This window comes from Osmerus mordax, chromosome 5 (genome assembly GCF_038355195.1).
Source record: "Osmerus mordax isolate fOsmMor3 chromosome 5, fOsmMor3.pri, whole genome shotgun sequence".
Taxonomy (NCBI): domain Eukaryota; kingdom Metazoa; phylum Chordata; class Actinopteri; order Osmeriformes; family Osmeridae; genus Osmerus; species Osmerus mordax.
Window position 1 is genome coordinate 7,364,936 of NC_090054.1, and position 26,744 is coordinate 7,391,679.

Below are 26,744 nucleotides of genomic sequence, written 5' to 3' on the forward strand. Positions count from 1 at the left end.
TTGTTTAATTGTAACTTGTTTAACTACATGCTCTTATGGTTCTTCCCTTTGGCACTTACTTTGGTTGTTCACAATGTGTGCTTCATGTTTTGGCTACTCGCGATGTTTTTTGGCTATCTTGTTGTTATGATCAGTGACCTATGCACTTTGTAAAGCTCTCTCTTGGAAGTCGCTTTGGATAAAAGCGTCTGCTAAATGAATAAATGTAAATGTAAATTTGATCTTGATAGGCTAAGCATTCTGTAGCAAATAATAACACTAAACCCACTTTTTATTCATTAAAACGACTTCAGCATAATAATGCTCCTAAAATACAAACCTGAGCAAGGGCAGCAATCGCTATCGAATCAACAGACAATTTAGCTAGCAGGGGAAGAATACAAACAACGAAAATCACCAGTTAACTTGATTTAAATTTGCAAGAACTATAGATTTATACAATAACAGGCTTAAATGAACTGACAACATAAGTTAAACGACTTACAGTTCTCGCAATCTCAACTCCCCAAATTTTCTCTATGCAGGAAAAACCCTGGGAAGAATTTAGGTAAGGCACATACTGTATACCTCATGTCTGTTTTTCATGTGCAGGTCAAACTTGTGGTGGTGTGGTTCAAGGTCTAAATGGCACCATTGAGAGTCCCGGCTTCCCCCATGGCTACCCAAACTATGCTAACTGCACCTGGCTGGTCATCGCAGGAGAGAGGAACAGGATACAGCTCTCCTTCCACACCTTTGCTCTGGAGGAAGACTTTGACATAGTCTCTGTCTATGATGGACAGCCGCTGCCTGGCAACTTGAAGATGAGGTACGTAACTGCACTTCTTTTGTTCGTGCTTACATTACATTACATTTACATTTAGTCATTTAGCAGACGCTCTTATCCAGAGCGACTTACAGTAAGTACAGGGACATTCTCCCCGAGGCAAGTAGGGTGAAGTGCCTTGCCCAAGGACACAACGTCATTCGGCACAGCCGGGAATCGAACCGGTAACCTTCAGATTACTAGCCCGACTCCCTCAGCGCTCAGCCACCTGACTCCGCTTACATTTTTACATTTTATTCATTACCTAGTGCTTCATGCGAGATATTCTTCTATGTTTACTGAATACAACCTAGTCGTAAACCTACTGTTTGTATAAAAGTAAAATAAAAAAAAAGGTCTGGTCTTTGAAGAGAGTTTTATATGGTTAAAAGCCTGTCCACATTTTAAGTGGTATGGTAAGCCCTGCTAGAGGGCTCAATAAAATTCTCCCTTATCCTCTTCAAAAGAAGAATTGATATCTTCATTATGAAGAAGGATTATGATATTAAATATCACTCAATTTAATCAAGTAATTAAGTCATCTTCTCTATCACCCTATTTAAGAGAGTGATTAGCCATGATCCATCCTCCCATCTTTCAAAACAGATTATTTTATGGAGTGACACAATTCATAATAACTGTATTATGAATTGTTTCATAGGATTCACATCCATACTAATCTAACCAGGGGTACATATCCACACTAACCTAACCCAGAATTCATGTTCATACTAACCTAACCCAGGATTCATATTCATACTAACCTAACCCATTGTTTTGGGTTCTCAGGGCTGTAGCTATTGTGTGTTACCAATTGGCTAATTAATACTGATAGTTACTTTCTACTGAGTGGATGGCCACATCTCTGACCACCAGGTGTCAGTGAAACCTAGACTCCTGTGCTCTATCATAATTACATGCAGCATACATATAGAACAGAATAGCTTACATTCAGGGAGGGAAATAGGGCAGGCAAAGATGACCAGTGACTTGAACAAATCCAGCGCTGGGGATAGGGAGTCAAGCTAGCATCACTAAGTCACCTTTGGTAGGATGGGGAAGTGTCTCTGCCCTGTTGGGCCTATTGTTGCGCTCAGATAATTCTATACACTGGTTTCTATCATATAAATATTTGAGGAGAGAAAGATAACTAACATTATATGCCATAAACTGCATCTGAAGAGGAATAGGTGGTCAAATATGATTAAACTAGCTCTTCAATAAATTTTTCAAATCTTTGACCAGTTTTAGCTAATCCCACTGATCATAATATAGGGTCATATGTGATATTGAAGCTAGTATTAGTATTCTAAGAAAAGTATTTCCACAACAGAAGTGTGAGAATGAAGGGAGAGGTACTCGATACGGTTGACTAGTAAAAATGGACAGGGTAAAGGTGGCTGCATAGTACGGCTCCAATTAAACCCTTACTGTACTTTTCTGGAAAAATACAGTTATAATGATGAGCAAACAGGGAATATGGAAATACTGCCATTACCCTTAAATGTAGACTTGATACAGACAGAAGTCTCTTAATTTCTTTGAGAGTTCTGGGTGTGATAGCATTGTAGAGTGCAGTGTTAGCAGCCTGGTGCACAGACAATTTACAACAGAGCTTGTGAGCTTGTGACAGTCTTGTAATTGCTTCTGCCACATAATATGTACAGAAAAAGAGCACAAACTGCAAATCCACAGACATCATCGCAGTGAAGAGGTCCATGGTGAATGCCACATTGTACAAGGCCATTTTACAGCTTCACTTCCCTTAATATTCTGTATCAGAATCTCATTTACTGCAATCAAGCCTTGTACTGTGAATCCACCTGGAGTAAGCAGAGATTTTATCCAACATACTCAGCCATGCTTTCTGAAGCTGGCTTCTAGGACGTCCACCAGCAATCTCAGGAGGGTGCTGTAGGCTTTGGGGCCTGTTGTCTTCTAGAATGAAGTTACCCTAAGGGAGAGGCTCGCGGCTGGCGTGGGAGGGGAACATACTCCACAGATATCCCAAGGTAAGGCTGTGCTGAAGTTGAGGTATTCTGAAGCTAGGACTAGTTTAGTTTGACTGGCAATATACTGATGTTGCTTGTCTAATAATGCCCTAGTAAACTAGGGCGCTGTAGCGGGCACTGTAGCGGGGTGTGGTCGTTGAAGAATAGATATACTTAATTTCTAATTAAGTATTAGTCGGGGCACCACGTCGAAATTGGTTTAGGGAGATCGAGGAAACCTAGTTATTATGCATCCTATCAGTATCATGAAGGAATTACTTTGTTCCAAGCGTAGAGCGGATCATATAACATGAGGGAATAGATTACGCAAGTAAAAATTATACACAATGATTCATTGAAGTAAATGGAAATATAATGAACAGTACTGGATATATTTGTTATTGGTATTTGTAAGAGTTTGATAGGCTAACAAATTAAACAGAGCAACAAATGATGGATCAGATAAAAAGACCGGGAGAGGGGAGGAGAAGGCCAGGGGTCCGTTCGTCGTACGTCGCTAACTCAGCTGGATTTGATTCTTGACAATTTGTCATGATCTTGGATTGTTAGGTTCTTTGACGCTCATCCTGGACTTGATGTCAGCAACAAGTCCGTTAGCTTAAACTTCCTCGGGAGCAGGCTTATGTTATTTAAACAAGATTTGATTGCGGCTTTATAAGCAGAGGCAGGGCTCCACAATAACGATGAACCGATGGCCCGGGGCCAGTAAAAAGTTACGTTGGGACAGTTAAACTAGCAACTCACTGGCCCGATCGGGCCACTGCAAATTATTGATTGAAAAAAGAATTTGCATTGTAAAAGTTAACATCCTTCATATGTTTTGCTATCTGCTAAATGCATAAATAACTTTGCAGCTCGTGGGGTGCACAGTTGGCAAATCAAGAGTTGAGTAGTGAGTGAGTGGTTGTCAAATTGTAATTCTCTAATCTCTATACATTTTTTAACAACTGGCGCGAGACTGGCGCGAGACAATAAAGTGAAGATGACAGCAAAGTAGAGCTACGAGCTCAAATGGAAGCAACTTTTTTTTATGGAACTAAGATGCACTGTGTCGTCTATCGTATGTTCCCGTCTAAAGCGGACAAAAGTAAATCTTTTTACACAGGCACCGACAATTTTCGAAAACAATCCCTGACCAGCCATGCTAGCAGACAGCACCTGGTTTGCGTGACAACTAAGCGGATGGTTGACAATCCATCTTCCAGGCCGTTGACCATGCTGGTCAGGAATTTAAATGTAGATGCCCATCGTGTTATTGCACGACTTATAACAACGGCATATCACGTAATTAAGACGGGCCAGCCGTTCGCCTCGTTCCCCCAGGCTATTGAACTGCAGCAGAAGAATGGTGTCGACTTGGGTACTTAGTATCATACTGATGAAATGCTATGGAAGCTTTTATATATTAGCATTGAGGGACCAGAGGTTTCAAGTTTCTGCCAGACAGAGTTGTGCAGAGATGGCTGTCAGCAGGGTAGAAAGCACGTCATGTTTGAGGTTAAAAGTCAATTGTTTTGCTGACTACCTTTTTATTTTTTATCACTAGAAATGTGATTTCATTTTTGTTCTTTTTATATCCAGGATGTGTTTAATAAATGGTTAAACATGTTAACAGAATAACACAACTTATAAGTCTTTGGTTTTGTTGTAACAATGATAAATTAAAACTTTTGGAGGGGGGGCCAGTAAAAATTGTCTTGGGGCCAGTAAGTTTCAAACCCACTGGCCCGGTGGGGCCAGTGACAAAAAAAGTTAATGTTGAGCCCTGTGAAACAGAGGCCTGTTCCATAAAGTTTTTTTCGAGTTCGAGTTTACCGAATAGGCCAGGCTTATGTCAGTTAGTCCGACTCATAAAGCCAGCTTAACGTAGTTCGAACTCAGTTACTATGGCAACTTATGCTGCGAAACTAGCCTGGTCGGGGGCAGGTTAATTGTCAGGCTAAGCCCATGTTGTTGCTTAACCAGACGTTCCTGTAACACTGACCCAATGGGAAAACGATGATTTACCACAGACATTCTCTTTTTTTTTTCACTATCAGTTCAATATGTAGGCTACATTTATAGAAAATCTACTTAAATACATTAGACTACAACATTTAGCCTACTGAATTAAACAATGATGAACAATGATTTCAGAATGATACAAACCTACATAGCTTACGTTAAACGTATGGCTATATGGTAGTTTGTGATTTCAAATGTTTAGGCATCAGGCATAGGCCTATATCTCAATCTAAATTATCCCAGTATAATTATCATAGCTACATAATTGTTAACCGTAGCCTACAATTGCAAAACAAACCTAAATCCATACATCTATCCTCCATTTTCCAGACCAAAACCCATGTTAAAAAGTTAGGCTACTGGATAATGTATTCATTAATAGTAGGTTATTTATTTAAAACAATGTCAAAAAAGTCAATTTAGATGTTTTTAGTGGGAGTCGTTTTTTTTTATCAATTAAGTAAAGGTCTATAAAAAAGGACCTAGACCTATGTCAATCATGGCGTGTCATTTTATTTTGATGAAGTGGTGGATGAGGGAGCTGTACACGGCTCAAAGGGAACGTTCTTACGTTCACGTGGCTGTCACGTGGCCGTGAACATTGAGTTTTGTTGTGGTGGATCGATATGATCCATGTTCTAGCTCTCGGGCTGCTCAGAAATAGGGTTCACGCGCAATTATCTTGACTTCATGAATCTGACTTGAATTAGTCGGATTGCGTGAACTAGAATTGTCCTTTATGGAACCGCTTTAGCCCCGACTGACTTGTTAGGTGAATTCAAGTCAGGTTTGGGATTTAAGACCAGCTTTTTTGAGCGGCATTTATGGAACAGGCCTCAGGAAGTCTGTCACAGCCACGTCTTGTCTGTTTTGATGACAAAAACCTGTTGCAGAAGGTGCAAGGATAATTAGCAGAATTTAACATGAACCTGAATGAATCACATATTGCATGATAGACAAGATCCTTTAGCACAGCACGATACTATACTTTTGGAGTTTTGGTTCTCTAGTGAGGGTGTCATTTACATCATTACTTTGTTGGAACCACATTAAATTATATGACATTAAAGTTCATAAACAAAGTAATTATGAAAATACAAAAACATATAGGCCTAGCCTACTGTAATAAGCAATAAAACATCTAATGTAGTCACAACTATACATTTAACTTGTCTGCTACTTTTTGCCAGGCCTCTCTCCTGGAAAGTAAGGTTATTTATATAAATTTGACTTACTGAAACCTGCAAGAACCCTGCATGGACTCCGAGTGGGCCATGTTCAAATACTCGACTGGCGACTGGTAGGATCTGTGGTCATAAAATCATCAAACAACCTAAGAACCCGCTGGTAGACACCACTGATGAAGGAAGCTGTCAAGCTAAAGAAAGCTTTTTGGGTTTGGTTGGCCCAGGGGTCTTTGGAAACAATTGAGCCGTTGCTACGAGCCATCCGATCCCGGTATGACTAACACTAAACACGTCTCCAGTGTATGTTGGACAAAGTTGCCCCTTGTCTCCAATCCTGTTGTGATATTCATGAACATCTGGAGGGAGTTTGTAGTAGAGCCGCTGCTGTCGAAACAAACCAGTTGAGGGGGTTCTGTCATTTGACTAAGATGCCTCCTGGGCACCTTCCTTTTAAGGTTTTCTGTGCACTTCCAACTGGGAGGAGCCCCCTGGGTTGACACAGAACTCCCTGGAGGGATTATATATCTCATCTGGCCTGGGAACACCTCACAATCACCCAGGAGTAGCTGGAAAGCGTTGCTGGGGAGAGGGACGTTAGGAATAGGCCTACCCTGCTAAGCCTGCCACCGCGACTCGACCCAGATAAGCAGATGAAGATGGCTGGATGGATAAATTACATACATTTAATCAGTTGAAGATTTTGTCAGTGTTGGGAATAATTCCACTACTTTTAGCGGTAACGAGCATGTAACAAAATATTTTTTTAAATCAAGTAACGCAGTTACAATTTCTGAAATTTAAATGAGTTTCTTATAAACTAGTGTAATAATTGGACCAATACGCTGTTCCTATTGGTCCAGAAGACGTTCTCAAAAGTTAATAAATCCGTTCATATACCTCCTGAAAGTTTGCAGAGGTAAATAAACCTTTTTACGGACCTAGCAACAAGCGGTTGCCTTGGAGATGTAGCCATTGACCTTAACAACGTGGCATCTGCTCGGCAACAAAGTAGCCTAAATTGCCTTAAAAAAAAACTACAACAACCAAATATGGTTTTAGCGGGGGTCCGCAAACGCCCCGCAATCGCTTCCCGTTTTAAAGAAGTATCTGAAGCAGACAGAAGACGAATTGATGTTGTTGATATGTTGCCTTGGAAATGTAGTGACGTCACCAGTGCAAGTGCAGCTGATTGCTCTGACAACATGGCGTCTTCTCCAGATTCGACCTGTTTGATTTGTGATTTTCCCACGTATTGTTGTAGTATATAAGAAACCAAATGTTTACTCCTCGACAGGTCAGCAAACGCTTTGTCGCCTCGATTTGTTAAAACGATTTGTTTTTAAACCTCGACCTACGGTCTCGGTTAACAAACGTTTTAACAAATCTCAGTTTACAAAGGCGTTTGCAGACCTGTCGAGGAGTAAACATTTGCTGTTTGTTACTCGCGTTACTCTTGTTTGTGAAAAATGAACACTTGCAGACAAGAAGACAAGATATGCCTACTTTAGCTGCTTCTGATCTGACGTCGTAGGACCTTGGTGGCGCAATGATACACCAATCGAATCAATCAATGAGCATTAAACCACATCATGGCCGACAGTGCGGATAGAATGAGCTTTCTCTCCTGGAAGAATGGAAATTACTTTTCCCTGTCGAAATTCAAGACAAAAATTTAGTGGTGAGTTGTAAATTATGTGCAGGTGCAAAGAAGCTATCCACAAATCTAAGAGTAGCAATTCAATCTTATGAAGCAGCTGTTGAAACAACACGCGTCGAAAAGCTAGTAGCAGAAGACCCCGGCCATACAGATGCTGAAGGCGCCACTCCATGCAAACAACCAACCCAGCTAACACAGTTACGTTGCCCTTACGTTGCCGCAACGTCACTCGATGACCAAACATACGTTGCCGCAACGTCTTTGGCGACGTCTTTGGCGACGTTGCGGGACCGTGCATCTGTGGGACGCCAGAAGGTAACCGCAACGTAATATTGTGACGTTGCCAGTCCGTAACCGCGACGTTCTGGCAACGTAATTTTTGTGACGTTGCCAGTCCGTAACCGCGACCTCCTAACAACGTAATGTTCTGACGTTGCCAGTCCGTAACCGCGACCTCCTAGCAACGTAATTTTGTGACATTGCCAGTCCGTAACTGCGACGTTAATTAAGTAACCTATATTTCTCAATTCTACTGCTTATATTGGGGCGGTTCATATGAAGACCTCATTTGCCCCAAATGCTACTTGTTCTTGTTTAATAGGCTACATGGTAGCCAACTTTAGGAGGACTATGTTTGTGTGATGTGTAGCCTAACTCAAGCTAATCATAAACGAGGCAGCATTACCATGTAACATTCAGTCATTTTATTTCAAACAAAGTGCCATAGGTGCTATAGGTCATGTCTGTTGGCCCTGACAATGAAGCACAAAATAAGTTAGTGTCCTATCAACATAATTGCATGTGTGAAAGGGGCTATACAAGTCATAAATCACATCTAAAATAATATGCATCATCAAAAAAATATTATGGGATTCTAGTTTTTTGTCACATAGCCATGTGAAAGGTTGGATATGGATGCTGCAATCATGATTCATTCACCTTGCTTGTTTTGAATGGGCTGCCGGGGCGTGTTTGAGTGTCTCCGCTATGACGAGCTCCACAGCCTTCTCTCCCAGTCCCGTCTTCCACTTCATCACAGCGTCTGCAATTAGAAGTCATGCGAGACTTATTGTCAGCACCAATTTGATGTACAACTTGGAAGAATTAGTGACATGATACTCTTATAGATTTAGTATACTTACCCATTTTTTTAAAGGTCCAGCATTGGGCTACAATCCCAACCAGTCCTTCTCCACGACATTATACATCCTGTTATCAAGAGAAGAGATAAGTCAAGCGATTTTACAGTAAATTGTTATTGCATCGGTGTAAACAGTATTCCTCAAAAATGTAACATACTCATGTCATGAAGAATGGCCATGAAAACTTTTTTCTCCAATGGGAATTCTAATTGCACCTCTGTGCTAGCTACAATACTTAGGAGTAATATAGATAGAAAAGCATTTCGTAACTCACTCAATTAATTTAAGGTGATTTTGAATTAGATGGCTCAAACATAAGGTCCTTACTAAGGAGCGACAACGCAGTTTTTTATAACGCCATATTGCTGTGCATGCCATGACCGACTGTGATCACAACGTGATCAGCCACGCGCTAGCTCCACAGTCTTTGAAAATTCAGGACTAAATAAACTATTTTGGAACAAGGTTTTCTAACAGCTTTGAATGTTTATTTTCACTGATTCTTTTGTGGGTGATTTGTGAGACGCTAAACTTTGATATCAAATATGCATTTTCACTATTTCAACATAACTTTCTGGAGGGGTTTAACCTATTAGCCTACCTCTAGCTATCGAAATCCTAACGTAAACGTGAATCTGATAGCAGATAAACAAGCTAAATAGCCTACATTTCAAACCTATACGTAATAGCATGCCCCATTCAATTTCTGCAAATATATTTATATATTTAAAATTATTTCTGTAAAGAAACTCACCTTTCAAGTAGCTAATTTCCAGGTAAAATCCAATGCGTGAAAGACGGTGGAACCCCTGCAAAATCTCTTCTGAAACCCCAGTTTCAGCAATGCGTTGAAATGGGCATGCGCAAAGTTGTTGCTCAGGGGCAGACTGAGGGGCAGGTTTGCTAAGGAAGAATTGTAATATTCCGTGATGACTTGTCTTTGGAAATTAAACTCTTAAGAGTCGCTTACCTTTTGGTCACATTTAACAATTTTGTTTTACAAAATTATTGGAGCACAAATTTGCATTGTGTGTCATACAGCTTTGGTGTGCTATAGGGCTGTCAAAATTGCTCAAAAATGACGTTCGAATATTCCCTTTAAAAAAACACATACTATATTCGAATATATTCGAATTTCTGGTTGCCCATTAGGCACGTCAATAATAGCACACATTAATACAATGAGATACAACTACTTGTATACTGTAGGTAGGCCTAATTTATTTAAGTTTAAACATATTTAACAACATATTACCAACACAAAAAGAAGTAAATTAACTAATGGCCAAGACCGCAGACCTTGGCCTCTCGCTCGCACACACGCACTCTTTCTTTCTCTCTCTCTCCCGCACCGTCGCGCTCTCTGCGCATAGCGGTGTAAAATGAACGACAATAATAAACAAATGCTGAGTTCTGATCAAGAGTTTAGTGCAAGCAATTTAAGGTCGCGATTCTTGTCCCAAATATGGCAGGCTTCATTCAGTGATTGAAACAAATATTATTAACATTAATTGAAGTTTTACAGTATAGAACCGACACTGAACGCTCCGAGCGAGCTGTGCTGTGGTAAACATGGAGATGTAGCCTCAAGTTGCTAGTTGTTGAATGGTAAGCTAACTCTGGCTTACATAGCTTACACACTACTTTAGCTGTAGGCTCAACAAGTTTACCATCAACTGACTGAAATATTTCCAGACATCTTTAGATTTTTTGGGGTTACAATCACTTTCTCTGCTGCGGTCAAGATGGGTTCTGCACTTTCTGCCATCTTCTAGTGATGTGTCGTTCGTGAACGATTCGGACTCGGGAGTAACGAGTCCTCTCACTCAAAGAGTGATTCGTTCATTTTCTCGTGGCCGCGCATCGGGACTGTTGCATAAGCTCGTCCAAGTAAACATAAATGATTCGTTCATTTCCCTACTCGGTCTTCGGGTACGAGTCTTTGGATCATTTTTCACGTGACCTGCATAGGCTCTGTAGTGGTAGCTAGAGGAAACGAACGATTCGTTCATTTCCCGACTCGGTCTTTCTACGAGTCTTTGGATCCTTTTTTCACGTGACCCGCATTGTATTTTTTAGTAGAGGAAACAGTTTCCTCATTCCCTTTCGCGTGGCCGCTGTTTTAGTAAGACGTGAATGATATTCGCTCAAGTCATCATACTGACTGGTTTTGTTATTTTCACTTTACATTTACACTCACAGTTTAGTGCAGTGTAATTGTTTGCCGTGATAATTAAATGCTAGTGTGATAATAAATGACCAAATCATACAAACTGTCATGATACATTATTTTAATGCAGGAATTTCTTTTAAAATAGTATCTGCTGGTGCACATGTCATGCACTAACCTACATGAGCATATGATACGTGTTTGCAGTGGACGGATAGCCCCCCCCCCCCCATTGAAATGAACGAATGACTCGAAAAAAGATTTGTTCATTTTACTGAACGAGATTCAAAGAACCGAATCAGTAAAATGATCCGAACTTCCCATCACTACCATCTTCCACGCAAGTCAACTGTCAGCAGTGACGCTGATGCGCGCGCCCACCCGCAAAGCAGACAGACGCGCCGCTGCTGCCGCGGTTGTGTTTTAATTTTTTTACATTCGAATATTAATTTTCACATTCGAATTTCTGTTTTTAATCACTATTCGAATATATATTCGAATATAGAATATTCGTTGACAGCCCTAGTGTTCTATACAAAGAATGTTTGCTTAATCATGTTACACATCACACATTGATTGCTTTTGTACATGTTTATAGTAAAGAATGAAAGACTAAGTTATATCAGTGAAGTATTTTATTTATTAAAGCTAATGTTTCTGCATATGAGAAAATTGATGACCAATGACATGCTGGGGCTGAGCTGCACATGAATTACATGCATTGTCTACACTTATGTGCTGGGATGCAACATTTAATATTGTGTGTGATTTAAATTCATGTAGACTATGGCTACATTACAAAAGTGTCAGAACTGAGAGCAGCAGTGGCGCCTTAATGCACAGGCTTACCTGGGCTTAAGCCCGGGGCCTCGACCAATCAGGGGCCTCTTAATAATAATACAAAATAATAATGATGATAAACGTCCATACTCGCGGTGTCATTACTCTGCTCTACAGTGGCATCTGGTGGTGTATGTGGAGGGAGCCCCCTCCCCCTTATCTAAACAAAATGTAACAAAAACTAGAGAGGGTACAATTTGTAGGGTGTGCTTGCTTGTGTCGATTGCAGTTGGGTCCATTTAATATGAAACAAGCTGAACCCCCTTGAGACAAGCTATTCTAATAACGTTGTCACCGGCAGTAATTTTCAGATGGAGTCGCGATTCAAACGGTACCATCTGCTAACTGAAAATATGCCCCCAAGCGCAACTTTTTGGTCTAAGTCTAGAGCCCTGCGTGGAGAATCTGAATTGTGAAAAAATTGAGAAAAAAACATCCATAGCCCAGGGGCCTCAAGTGCTATTAAGACGCCCCTGGAGAGCAGTCCAGTGTGATCTCTCCATCTCTGGATAAACCACTTATAATGCACTCGAGATCCGTTGTCCTACGACCAAAGAGCGACGTAATGGCAACGTAACCCATGGTACCAAAATTAACGTATCCAGCCGACCAAGGTACAACGTCACGGCAACGTTGTCCACGGGACCAAAAATAACGTATCCAGCCGACCAAGGTACGACGTTGCGGCAACGTTGTCAGAGCTCAACACTCAGAGCGACAAAATTGTCTTGGGGCCAGTAAGTGGCTGTCAGCAGCCACTTATCTGCTAAATGCATAAATAACTTTGACATCAGACATATATAAAAAATATATAGATAAAAGCTTTCAAGGTGTAACTGCACACTGGATTAATCCGAACAACATGCTACATGGGAAATCATCCCTGGCATGCCAGAGATTCAAGGGCCGACATAGCCTATGTATGACATTATTGCAACCGAAATAGACAACATCCACTCATCCTATGGCCTATCTTTCAAAGTGACAGCAACTGTTACTGACAATGGCTCTAATTTGTCAAGGCGTTTCAAATGTACCAGCCAACTGAGTCAGACACTGAAGATCATTTGGAGGAGGATGAGGTGACTTTTACAAACATTGGGGATGTGCTAGATAATGCTGTCAATGTCATGACGTGGTTTTACCCCCGCATCACAGATGCGCATCGCACACATTGAACCTCATCTTATGCACTGATGTCGATAAGTGGCTAATGTCATATCCGGAAACAAAATCTATCTACAGAAATGCTACCACAAAATGCACAGGGCTGTGGAACAAGGCAAGTCGGTCAACGGTGGCTTCGGAGATTGTCAACGACGTTATTGCTAAGAAGCTGCTTGTACCTTGCACCACCAGGTGGAATTCGTTCTATGATGCGGTAGCTCGAATTTCTGAGATACCTGTGGCCAAATTGAATACAATATCCTTCCATATTGAGATGAAATGCATCAGTGAAAGGGAACATCAGGTCCTTAAAGAGTATTGTGTTGTGATGTAGCCACTAAAGGCCGATTTAAACTTCTCCGTTTTTACGGAGACGGACACAGGGAACGCCCTCTCCGACAAGGAATTCCCTCTCCGTGCCCTCTCCGAGCCCCTCGGAGAGCTCTACGTGCACCTCCTGATTTTCCTGACTGTCCGTCATTTTACGGATACCCCTTGGCTGTGATTGGTCCGTATTAAGAACCGCTTGCGTCAGGGGCGGGGTTGCCGTGATAAACAGGACGATCAGAATCCTTTGACCGCCATTGCTGTAAGTTTTTACAATTCATATTTCAGCTTAACAGTACATGTAAATCAGCACCTGAATTAAAATGTGACGAGAAATGGGCAGTGTAGTTGCTGAAAATGTGCGTATTTTATTGATGAAACGGCTAATTTGTACATTTGCTCCGACTTCTCGATAACCTAGGTAAATAAACACTCGACGACGACTTACAAAAAAACGTTGCGCCACCTACTCTTCTGGCGGTGAATTGTTTTCAGCACCCACAGCCTTCAGAGTACTATAAATTCAACCTATCCGTCCGACTCCGTCTGTCCGTAACGGAGTCGGAGAAGTATAATTCGGCCTTTACTGTGGCTCTTGACATTCTGCAAGGAGAAGACAATTGTTTTTACGGAACACTCTTGCCCGCTCTGGAGACGTTGATGTCTAAGACTCTGGAATTAAAAAAACACCTTGCAATCCTTGATGACCTACCAGAGGCAATTGTTCAGGTAAGAGCTGCTATTTTATTTTGCATTTATATTTATCCAATCAATAGCTCAGTTGCATTTATTTGTGTCTAGATAATGTGACGTATTTATAAGTGCAGGTCAATTTAGTAGTGACTGCTCTGTCAGATTTATGCTATGCCAAATATGCATATTGTATAATACACTTGTTTTTAAGACTTGTTTTAATACTCTTGTTATGTCTTCTGTGTCTGGTTTTTCAGGCAATCAAAACAATATTTGCACGTGTTCTTGAGGATAATGATGCTTTACTGGCTGCTGCAACCCTACCCAAGTTCAAGTTACGTTGGCTGCTTGACGAGGAGAGGAAGGACCTGGTAAAATCAAGTCTAGCAGCAGAATTCAGAAAATATGTCCCAGAGCAGGATGAGCACCCAGGGGAAACCCCAACAACACAGCGCAGGTCATCTACCAAAGAGGATTAATTCTTTAGCTTTGACGAGAGTGAGGAGGATGCCTATGTCTCTGTTGAAAATGAAGTAGCTGATTACTTTAAATCAGGAGCCACAGGGATGGATGCTCTGAATCACTTTCCCATAATAAAGAAAGTATCACTTACTCCATCCAGTGCCCGGTGGAAAGACTCTTTAGCCTTGGGAACCTGATTCTCTCCAAAGAGGAATAGGCTCTCAGATCAAACGTTTGAGAAGCTTCTCCTCTTGAGGTACAATAACTGGTTTGAGAGCTAGCAATGTTGTGGCTACTGATCAGAGGTGAGAAATGAGACTTGTTAGCCCATTTTAACGTTTGTTGAGAATCTAATCTCATCTCTATTTAGCTTTGCCTTATGAGGCATGTTTGTTAACCTTTTGTTAAATCACATATTCAATTATATGCAGCACCTCAAGGCACCTTTGTTTTCTCTTTTAATTAGCCTAGTGTTAATACTGTAGGCTAATCACTGTTATTTCATTGGGCCAAATGTGGTAAAAAAAACTGTTAAATGACAGAGACAGTTATTTTGTATCAAGTTAAGTATTAAAAGGGACTTTTGTATTACTGCTTGATTTGAAGGCCTGTTGCCCTGTTGATTACAATAAATAGGTCAAAAAAATATGTTTATTGTGTTTGACTGTTCAGTACTGTTCATATTCATTACATTTAAAAAGCAGCCATAAAAGTAAATTAAAAGTTACTTTCCCTAGTAACTAATTACTTTTAATATACAGTAACTGGTGAAGTAATTCAATTACCTTTAAAAGAAGTAACTAGTAACTGTAATTAATTTTCAATTTTCCCTCCACAGACGCACGTCGGTAAATTAGGGAATGACCTTGCGCTCCCGGGGGCGGTTCAGAGAAAAAAGGAGGCGTGTTCCGGCGCAAACTTTCCCTGGTGCTATTTTGCAGTTTCAGAAAAACAATTCCGCCACAGACCAGGAAAAACGTAGTCTAAAGTCAATGGTGCATTTTTCAAATGCTATTTTAAGGGCGCATGCTTGGCCCGTGCGCACTGCTGTCGAGGCCAGGGTCTTCTTGGTACTGCGAAGCTACTTACATTGTTTTGATTTATTGTATGGCTGTCTTACATTTCTTTCATGTCAATGATTAAAAAGATTTTCATGAGAAATCTCTATGTATGTGAACTTGATTTATCCACCTATTACACCAGGATTACACCAGGAGCTCATCTCCTGTTTCCAAAATGCATCACAAACTGCTTGAGAAAGCTGTTCTACAATGATAATTGGTGATGAAAATAAATTATGTTCAATAAGATGTACTTGTGTTTATTAACTGTTTATTAGTTAGCTTGGCTGATAGAGCTGTGCTGACAGGCTTGCCTCGGTTGCACTCAAACATCGTAGTTTGACGACGACTCTTCCCCTGCGCTATGTCAGTGCTTGGCCCGGCATCTTCCGCATTAGCTAAGGGATGCTTGTCGAGGTTTCCATTGGGAAGCTTCTTAAAAATACATTTTCCCTGAAGCAAACCAGGCGGCTTCATAGCTGCATCCATGTTAGCACATCACGTTTGATGTGATAATTTCATACACAAGGCATACACACAGGTTCGAAGACTCGTTCTCGCCCCCTACAGTGCAATTCGGCTAGGCATACATCCGCGCTAAAATATCAAGGTGAAAGTCATCATAGCTTGCGTAGCAGGGGTTCTTAAACTTTTTGACCTTGAGGCCCAATTTTTATAGTACAAAGTGGCCCGGGGCCCATTAAATATGAACTATGTATAGGTTTAATTGACTTCACTCTTGGTTTGATTTGTATTCAATAATAAACCAAATCCACTTACTGTTTAACAAGCAAAAACCTTGTCAAATAAAATGACATGATAAAATGGGATCATCACAAAGACTTTTATTAAACGTTTATGTAAACCTGCTGTATCCATACTGTATCAAGACACCAAACAGGCTGATAATTCATGGACCAAATCAAGCTGTGACAATAAAAACATTTCAAGGATCAAGTCAGGCTTTTTAATAATAATAAAAAAGACCAATAGTAGGATTTTACTTTAAATTAATAAATAAAAAATTATATATAAATCATTCAATCAATAAAAACGGGGTGATAAAATAAATGCATTGTGACATCCGTGGACTCGTCTAATTGCAAAGAAAAAAAAGGGCTACTTTTTATTCTTTCTGTAAGTTGATGCTGTATGTCTGAGGCCATGTCCGCGATACGGTGACTCACAGTGTCGTTTGAGAGTGGGATGGTCAGCAGCTTTTTTGCAGCGGCCTCTCCGATTAGCTCACTGCACATATCAACAGCGGCAGGCAGAGCCAACTCCTCCGCTATAGTGAATGCTTTCTTACTCTGTGCTACACGTCTGGCTACGAGGTAGCTGGCTTTCAATGCACATTTAGAATTGCTTGTCAGTGACACAACAGACCATTTCTGCATTTGCAGCCCACTTTCCTTCCTCTTAAAATATTCCACCGGCTTTCCCACGAGCATCGGGTGCTTGGTCTCTAGATGCCGCTGTAGTTTTGAGGGCTTGAGGGCCACACTCCACACACTGGGCTTTTGGCACTGCCTCTGTTCCTCCATTTACGAAACCATATTTAATGAAGTCGAGATTGTATTTTCCGCAAAAACTTTGTCTTTTGGGTGGGGGTGTCGGCAGGACATTCGTCTTCATTTTTTCTTTTTTTAAACTTCTCCATTTCTTCTCTGTGTATTGGCGCTTTTTAAACAACTGATTGCATTACTGCCTCCACATGGTCGAAAGCTGCACGCAGTCTCGCGGCCCTTGCGGCCCACAGGTGCAAAACTGAAAGTTTTTTTCGGCCCTCTAGGGGGCACTGGCGGCCCAAGTTTGGGCCGCGGCCCTATGGTTAAGAATCACTGGTATAGACCCAGCTCCCAACCCAACTTTGAGAATAGATTAACGGCAATATTTTTTTTTATCGCCCATAAGAGTCTCACGCCGATAACGGCCCACCACTAATTTAAACTCAAGCTTGTGTGGTGCGTCAATGGCTTCAGTGCCACAGCCTAAACTTTATGTTAAAACAAACATTCTCACAAATGTTCCTATTTAGCAGCATCATAAAAACGAAAAATAACAAAATAGCTAAAAGTAGATATAAGAATGAATGTTACAAAATTGATCAAGACTAGACTGGTCATGACAACTAGTATAGACGTAATGTCACAGCCTAATGTGAAAATGTATTGGTAGTTAGCTAGCATTGCAAGCTAGCCAACACTCGCTAGTTAGTTAGCAAGCTGAATGTTAGCTGAATGCTAGCTAGCAAGTTGCAGCTAGCTAGTTAGCAAGATTGCACTGCTTACTAACTAACGTTGATAAACCCAGGTTTACCACACAGTTAAAACACAGCTACTTACATTTGAGGATAAACTTGCATAAGAAGTTTCACTGTAGATGTCAAGGCTCCCGTGTTGGCTGGGAAATGCATGTATTTGACCCTTCTATTGAGATCGCGAGTAACGTTTCTCGGTTATTATTCCCGAAGTCCACCAATCCGAAACTATACTTTTAAAGTCCATATCACCAGGTTGCCTGCATCAAATTCCAATATACCAGATAGGATGCCAAGAGCATGCTCTACAACATGGGATCATCCATTTCGATATACAGTAAAAGCTGTTCACATGTAAAGGGTTTTTATAAACTAATCTTAATTCTGTGCTCAATAGTAATTTTATTACTATTTCCATGTAAGTGTTCACTTTTGCTCAGTTTCCATTACTTTTCCAAACCTGGAAAATGAAAAAATAAATTCCATGTTTTCCAGGTACCGTGGGAACCCCGTTTGTGGTTCCATGTTCTTGGCCAATGATTTAGATATAGATGGAGATAGACAGTAATATAGAAAAATACAAAGTAGTTAAGAGAGAGACATGTGTGTATGTGTAATAGAGATAGAAAAGGAGAAAGAAAGATAAAGAGATTGTAAACTGGTCTATAGGATATTTGACTTCGGTGCAGGGGTGGTGTGGAGTATGTATTTGAATCACAAGGTCTTTGTTGTGTGTGAATGTATACGTGTGTGTGTGACTCCTGTGATTGATGCAGTAGCGCTGAGAGTCAAGGAGAGTCTTGCCTGCTGGGCCATGTGATGGATCTACCAATATATTGTGACTACAGCACTAGAGGCTCCAAAGCATGCTAACCTGTCAAAGAATGACAGATGGCACAGATGTTGAACACTGATTATTTAGCCTGCTCATGTATATACTAGATACACACCCAATATTAGACCATAGCAACCCATTTATGGAGAGCACCATCCGGATATTATATGGTAAACTGCATTTCAGTGTAGTGTAGGTGTCTACATCTGTGGCGGCTGGTGACTCAAAAAATTGGGGAGGATAGGAGGGTTTTGTGTTTCTTTGAAGAGCAGACTACTCACACAATGGGACCAGACCAAAAAAAGACAAAGGATTAGACACTACACCAGCGAAGCAACCATAAATACTAAAGGACTAAACTAGACACAGGTGCATGGTACTCATTGTAACACAGACACTTAGCAAGACACAGGTGCAGTAAATCTCTTACACTTAATAAGACAGGGAGAACACACTGGGTTCTTATGTTCAAATATAGAAATAATCAGTCTTGCAATTTAATGCAAACTCACTATACAACTAAGGTAAGGTAATGCAGTTATGTTAAGTCTATCCCTATCTTCCATAAATAGTTTTTTGATATCATATACCATATTACCACAAAAAGGATGGAAAAAGGTGGCCAGGTGAACAAGATGGAAAGATCTAATCACTGTTGGCATTTGATGGAACTAAACCTTGTGTGTGCGTAATGTGTCATTGTTGAGGAGTGGACGCAGCACCCCTGTACGTTGGAGTGAAAATTTTAGACACCTCTCTGATTTAAAAAGGAAAAACAAAAAACATTCAAATCTGGAATTATTAAAAACAAAACAAAAATTAAGTGTGTTTTGAGTTATTCTGCCTGTGGGAGGGTTCCACTCACTTTCAACAAGCTAATGTTGCGTTAGCTGTGCAAGTATCCAAAAAACAGGAAAAATAAATCTGAAATCTGTTTGTGTTTATACGTGTATTGCTGTATACTCTGTCTGTGCTTCTGTTTGTGGTAAATCAACAGGAGGAAGGGGACTGGCTTTGAGCAAGTGATGTGTGTGGACTTAAAGTAAAACATTGGAAAAATTAAATTTGTGCACGGTGGGGTTTGTTAAGGTTAGAATTTGTGTTTTGGGGTTAGGAGCTAGGGTTCGGGTTCAGGCAAGGTTTTAGAGTTAAGGTTAGACCAGAATTCCACCCAGGAATACATTTGCATTTATTCATTTAGCAGACGCTTTTATCCAAAGCGACTTCCAAGAGAGAGCTTTACAGAAGTGCATTGGTCACTGATCATGACAACATTGCAGGTAGCCAAAACATGAAGCATACATTGTGAAAAACCAAATAAGTGCCAAAGGGAAGAACCATAAGAGCATGTAGTTAAACAAGTTACAATTAAACAACATGAACCTCAAAAAGTGCAACTAACTAGAAAAGCCTGTAGAAAAGCAAGCAACAGTAAAATATTTCACAGCGAGTACAATCATTTTAAATCAGTTACAACTAACCAACAAGAGAAACAAGTCTCTCAATAACAGTCATTGTGATCCTGGAGGAAACTAACATCAAGTCCAGCAAATCATTCATAAGTACTGTTGTACTCCTGTAACAAGTGTGTCTAAAGCCTTTTATTGAAGGTGAGGAGACAGTCAGTGTCTCTGGAGGTGGGGAGTTGATTCCACCATTGGGGGGCCAGACAGGAGAAGAGCTTGTGTTGGGACCGGGCGCTCTTGAGCGGTGGGACCACCAGACAGTTGTCAGAAGAAGACCGTAGGTGGCGGTGTAAGGCTGGAGGAGAGACTTGACGTAGTCGGGTGCAGTCCCGTTCACCGCTCGGAAGGTCAGTACCAGGGTCTTGAATCTGATACGGGCCGTGATGGGTAGCCAGTGAAGGGAGATGAGGAGCGGGGTAACATGGGAGCGTCTGGGTAGGTTGAAGACCAGGCGGGCTGCTGCGTTCTGAATTCTCTTGAGAGGGCGGGTTGCGCATGCTGGGAGACCGGCGAGTAGCGAGTTGCAGTAGTCCAACTTTGAGAGGACAAGTGCTTGGACTAGCAGCTGGGTGGAATGCTCAGACAGGTATCTCCTGATCTTCCGGATGTTATAGAGGGTGAATCTACACGACCGGGAGACTGCAGCAATGTAGGCTGTGAGGGAGAGCTCATCATCCATGGTAACCCCGAGGTTACTGGCAGAGGATGAAGGGGTCACCGTCACAGATCCCAAGGTAATTGAGAGATCGTGGGAGATGGAGGGTTTGGCAGGATGATGAGAAGTTCTGTTTTGGTGAGGTTCAGCTGGAGGTGGTGCTTGGTCATCCAGGCGGAGATGTCTGTGAGGCAGGCCTCGATCCTAGCTGAGATCCCCGGATCAGTCGGGGGGAACGACAGGTACAGCTGCGTGTCGTCAGCGTAGCAGTGGTAGGAGAAGCCATGGGAGGTGATGATTGGTCCAAGTGAGGTGGTGTACAGGGAGAAGAGGGGTCCAAGGACAGAGCCCTGTGGGACACCAGTGGAGAGCTGGCGGGGGCCTGACACTTTGCCTCCCCAGGAGACCTGTAGGATCTTCCCGACAGGTAGGATGAGATCCACTGAAGTGCAGTGCCAGTGATGCCCATCTCAGAAAGTCTGGCGAGGAGGATCCGATGGCTAACCATATTAAATGCTGCAGGAATAGTAATAGTAAACGAATAGGAATTGTAAACTAAGGGAAAAATATACTTGTGAGGACATTTTCTTGGTCTTGTTATGTCTTGTTTTTATTTTCTTATAGGGTGTTAGGGTTAGAATTACATTAAGGGTTGGGGTTTAAGTTAAAGTGGGATAGTTGCAGGGTCAAGGTAAGGGCTAGTGTTAGGTTTAGGGCTAAGGAAAACTGGATTTGAAGGAGTCAAAATCATTGAGTCAAAAAACTCAAATTGAAATACAACCTTGTGTGTCTCACCTCCTACTGAGGACAGGCTCTTTTTGTGGCCTGCTCTTGTAGGTGTTTTGGTACCATAGGGTTAGAGCCTATTACCTGTCCATCAAGGTGACAGGTGAGCCTCAGTGTGTGGTTTTCCATGAGCATGGTTCTGATGTGTACAGCCCCTTACATCTCCATGGCTAAAATAGCCGACATCCACAACCATTAGAGATGGAGCAGATCAGGCACTTGATTCTCTGCAGGGTTAGCAGGTATGTGTTCGTGTCTAGCTCTGTTTGTGCGTGCATGTGCGTGTATTGAAAGGTATAAAAGATGCAGGGCTGCCATATCTCCAGCCAACACAACAAAAGATTCATACACTACTCAATTCTGAAATGAGAAACACCGAATGGCATGTAGAACAAACAAACAACAAATTAGTGGGAATGTCATTGGACATAACAATAGGGAAAATTAATGATTGATTAAAGTACTTACTAGAGAGAAGACCAAAGTGGTGTGGCTTGAGGTAATGCTATTCCTCATTGACATGTAGAATGTGATTTTGACAGCAATGTAATGTTGTTACATGATATACACGATAATGTGTATTATAATACACATAATATTATAATATCTCTGTCTGTGCAGGTTGTCAGGGTTCATGTTGCCGTCTCCCATCGTCAGTACAGGATCTGTCCTGGCACTCTGGTTCACCACAGACTTTGCTGTGAGCGCCCAGGGCTTCAAAGCCATCTATGAAGGTGAGTGAACATCAGCTGCTTTTGATTTTCCAGCATGTTGCCATAAGGAATCAATAATAGCTTGTGTGGTTGCTGTCATATTCACTTTGATACCAGCCACGCAATTCCTGACAAACCTTTGTTATCAGCAAAAGTCGAACCACATATATGATAATTCACCCCAAAAATATGTTGCCTTTTCCTCCCCTTTTGAATGAATGGCCCTTTGTGGCCAAAGATGTAATGAACTGACACTACAAGTATTCTATTTAACTGTGTCTGTTTCGATGGTGCTTGTTTTTCATTGACCCAAAGGTTACAGCATAAGGAGATTCCAGTAGCTGTTTGTGCAGATCCACTTGGTTACAGTTATAATATTCTGGGGCTGTTGACCCTTCAAACCACTTTGACCTTACACTGTGTTTGTTATTGTTGTGTTGAGCTTGCTTATAAGCAACAATGTTGAGCTGTCATTCAGTAGCTACTGTAAAGTACTGCATATGTGAGAGTTTGAGGGTAGCTTTGTCAATGCACGGTCATGTTGCAGCTCGGCATCTCTGCTTAGAACATCTTAGGTGGAGTTGGCCGAGTATGAAGAGCTTCTCATCTATTTACCATGAGGTCTAAATATCTTGGGTGTTTCACCTGCTAGGAAATAGACCTGAGACTAGAGAATCTCCCTCAGGAGAGCAGCTGCATGACTGATGCTCTAGCATGGCACTTAGCTTGAACCTTTCTAAGGACTGCCTTGTTGATGTTTTTACTCTGATCTTTAAGGGACACATACCATACAGTAGATAAGCCATTGCTATGGTGTTGTGATGTGCCATTTAAAGTCACTCTTCTGCATGTATGATATACTGAGGCCTATTGTCATGTGCTAAGACTGAAAAATGGCTTGTCAGAGAGAAATGTACATTGCATTTTATAGAAAACAAACTGTCCATGGGGATAAGTACATTTGTGTAGACTTGGCAAACAAACGACACATCTCAGTTATCAAAAGTCAAAAACATTCATGCAGGACAGTATAATGGTTTGTGTCAAATGTTCGTTTAGATATCCAATGTACATTTGTTTAGGATATACAGAACTAGTGTAAAATAATGCTGCTACGTCATTTGACAACACTTTACATAAATCCCTTATCCCTTCTATCCCTCCCCCATACTGTTCCTTCATACACTTTTTTTAATAACCTTTACTGCTAACCAGTGATGCCGGTAAGTAACGCGTTACTCTAATCTGACCACTTTTTTCAGTAACGAGTAATCTAACGCGTTACTATTTCCAAACCAGTAATCAGATTAAAGTTATTTGTCCATGTGACTGTGCGTGACTATTTTGTCATTAATAGTAAAATATATATTTGATTTCTTCTTGCGTCTCTGAGAGTGAAGTCGGGGGCCGGTTCTGGTGGGCCGGTCTGGATCAGATCCAGGGCCTATTTTTACTCCCACATATACGTAAACCACCTCCGTGGATGCGGGGGTCGCGAGTCACTGGCACCATTATTTTAGGGGTCGTGAGCTGAAAAGTTTGAGAACCCCTTATGTAGCCTATGCGACAATTAAGTCACGTTTTCAGCATGAAAACTAAAATGTATATACACGTCACGTGTATATACATAGACCTACCACGCAGCGACACAAAAAACAATGGAGGAGGAGAGAGAGAGATGCGCATTTTCGAGTTGGAAATACAATCCAGACATCCCAACCTACAGAGACTCATTTCCGGGAGGTGGCTTCCCCCCCCCCCCCCCCCCCCCCCGCCCCGGGACGCAATCCGCACGCCTGATGTACCCCCTCAACCACGTCCACCCCCTCCCCCCCCCCGGGACGCACACGCAATCAGGACGCGTGATATGCACCTGTTTCGAACAGAAATGACCATTGCACAGTCTCGTGCTCGCTCTAAATACAAAATCCCCGAATTCCGGCGGGAGATTGTATAGCATTTGCGGTCGTCCGTGAGCCGCTATTGAAATGCGGGAGACTCCCGGAACTTCCGGGAGACTTGGGATGTCTGACAATCACTATTTTGAGTATTTGTCAGCTAAAGATTGAAATATCAAGGTTCGTTGAACACTCTCTGCTGGTGGCGACAAAGTGCTATCAAGCTACAAAAACAGACGTCAAATTTGAAGAAACATCAATAAAGTGAGTGTTGGCAAAACCGGTTGTCATTTTTATGTTGAGGCGGCAGGGGTGTTGTCTGCAGCTGCTGAATGTAACTAATAAAGTAATTTGTAATCTAATTTAGTTACTTTTAAAATCAGGTAATCTGTGAAGTAACTAAGTTACTTTTAAAGGAGTAATCAGTAATCAGATTACTTTTTCAAAGTAACTGTGGCAACACTGCTGCTAACACTTAACACCTCCCCTTAATAAAAAGTTTTGCCCATCCCTTTCTCTTTTTTTATTTGTATTTTCTCTAATTTAACCCTATTAATAATAAAAGTTCTGTCCCAAAGCTTATTTTAGCATCTGCATTTTACATTACATTTAGTCATTTAGCAGACGCTCTTATCCAAAGCGACTTACAGTAAGTACAGGGACATTCCCCCGAGGCAAGTAGGGTGAAGTGCCTTGCCCAAGGACACAACGTCAGTTGGCATGACCGGGAATCGAACTTGCAATGTTCGGATTACTAGCCCGATTCCCTCACCGCTCAGCCACCTGACTCCACCCTTATTGCCACAACTTAAAACAAATGGGGACAGATGGGGTATGACAGCACATTGCTTTTTGCACTGCATCCCAAATTGTATCTTGTACAATTTGTATTTTTTTTTTATATTTGTATTTTTATATTGTAAAAACTTTTTACAATAATTAATAATAATAATTAATTTTATATTTATTGTACTTTTTACTTTAATTCTTATTCCACTTAGTTACTGCTAGTTATGTACCCTTAGAAATAGTTAGTCCTCATATTTAAATTTAAGATTCCTATATGTTTAATGTATGCACCTTCCTACCAAAGCAAATTCCTTGTCTGTGCAAACTTTCATGGCGAATAAAACCCATTCTGATTCTGATTCTGAAGGCTTAACCTATCAGCTACTGAGTAATTGGGACACAAAACCCCAACTTAGAATGATTAAAATATAAGTAATAATGAAATGTCCAACCTTTTTTCTGATCAAATAATGATGACCATGGAACAAAAAATAAACTTTGACTTGATGATCTTGGGTACGTCATCAGACCATGGTAAGTGTACAGTGAGCTGCCACCTATCTTCCCTCAACTACATGTTACACATGAAGAGGATACAGGGGATGTGTAACAGATTATGAAAGGGCTGTATTGGGACTGAGCGAGATGCAATCTTTTAGCTTTGCCACCTGTAATGTCTGCAGACCCCGGTCAATCCAGTTGCCCATTTTTTTTAAATGTTTAATTTACAGGTTAACGTCTGAGGTCTGGAACAGGTCTACCTGTAACAAGAACTGCCAGAACTTGCACTAGTGGGGGCACTGCTGAGTGTTAGCCTGTATACTATGCAATATGAATACTACTACCGAGAATCTCTGCTGACAGAAGAGAGCAATGGGTCTTGTGTTGCATTCTGGTTAAATGTAACTTGTCCTTCTATGATGCAGTAGTGTGTGTGTGTGTGTGTGTGTTCAACCCTGGGGATGCCCATCCATCAGGAGAGTGACATTAATACGGTGGTCTGGGCTCTGTGCTCTGTCTGTACAGAAAAGGATCTGTCTTTAGAGATGAAAATTGCTTCAATGTTGTTGAAATCAGATTGACATCAGGCTTAAATTTTCATTTAGCAGAACGGTACAAAGGAATTTAACCCTATGAGTTTTCATTAATCTTTTAGGTACTGTAAGAACAACCAAATGCCAATATTTTGTAACACCCATGGCAATGATCCAAAATATGTTTAAAGAAGAATAGTGTAACAGTTTGGTAATGTCTGCAATGGAAATGAACAGTTAACATTTAAGGAAATTAGTTATGTTATCAAGATCCTTGTGGTGCAGATTTTCCCAGCAGCCTGTGCTTTTCTGCATGGAATTACTCCCATTACAACAGACCAATTGTAATCAATGTAGTCTTCTGTGTTCTGCTGTGTTGTGTGAAAACTACTGTAGCAGCATATGTACATCCCTTTATGCTCTCAGAAAGAGGTCAGCCAACCCTGGCTGGCTGAATAGTATTGATAAGAACAAGATAAAACACTTCCACAATTCAATTCCACATGAATCTCCTCCAGTTTGATTCCCCATTGTCAAAGTTACAGCAGCAGCACATTAAGTATTTTAGACATAAACAGAATTTCAGATTTAGACCCTTGGTAGTGAGAAAGAGCAGAGGGATTTATATGTTCCTGTAGACATTAAGCTTCCATGTCACAGAATGATTAATTGTTGGAATGCTGCTTCAGCATTCCAAGTATTGTTCTTTGAATCGTTATTGGGTGTGCTTTGCCTTCGGCAAGGGCACAACCTTTGTTCTCTCACATATATATTATTATGA

At 41.2% G+C, this 26,744-nt stretch overlaps 1 protein-coding gene across 1 annotated transcript in view; it reads left to right on the forward strand.

Annotated features, from left to right (window-relative positions):
• The first annotated feature begins 788 nt into the window (after nt 1-788).
• Nucleotides 789-26,744, forward strand: part of LOC136943695 (CUB and sushi domain-containing protein 1-like) — a 402,237-nt gene continuing 376,281 nt past the window's right edge. The window contains 2 exon segments of the mRNA XM_067237118.1: nt 789-808; nt 22,151-22,263. Of these exon segments, the coding sequence (XP_067093219.1) occupies nt 804-808; nt 22,151-22,263 (118 nt within the window). The 5' untranslated portion in view covers nt 789-803.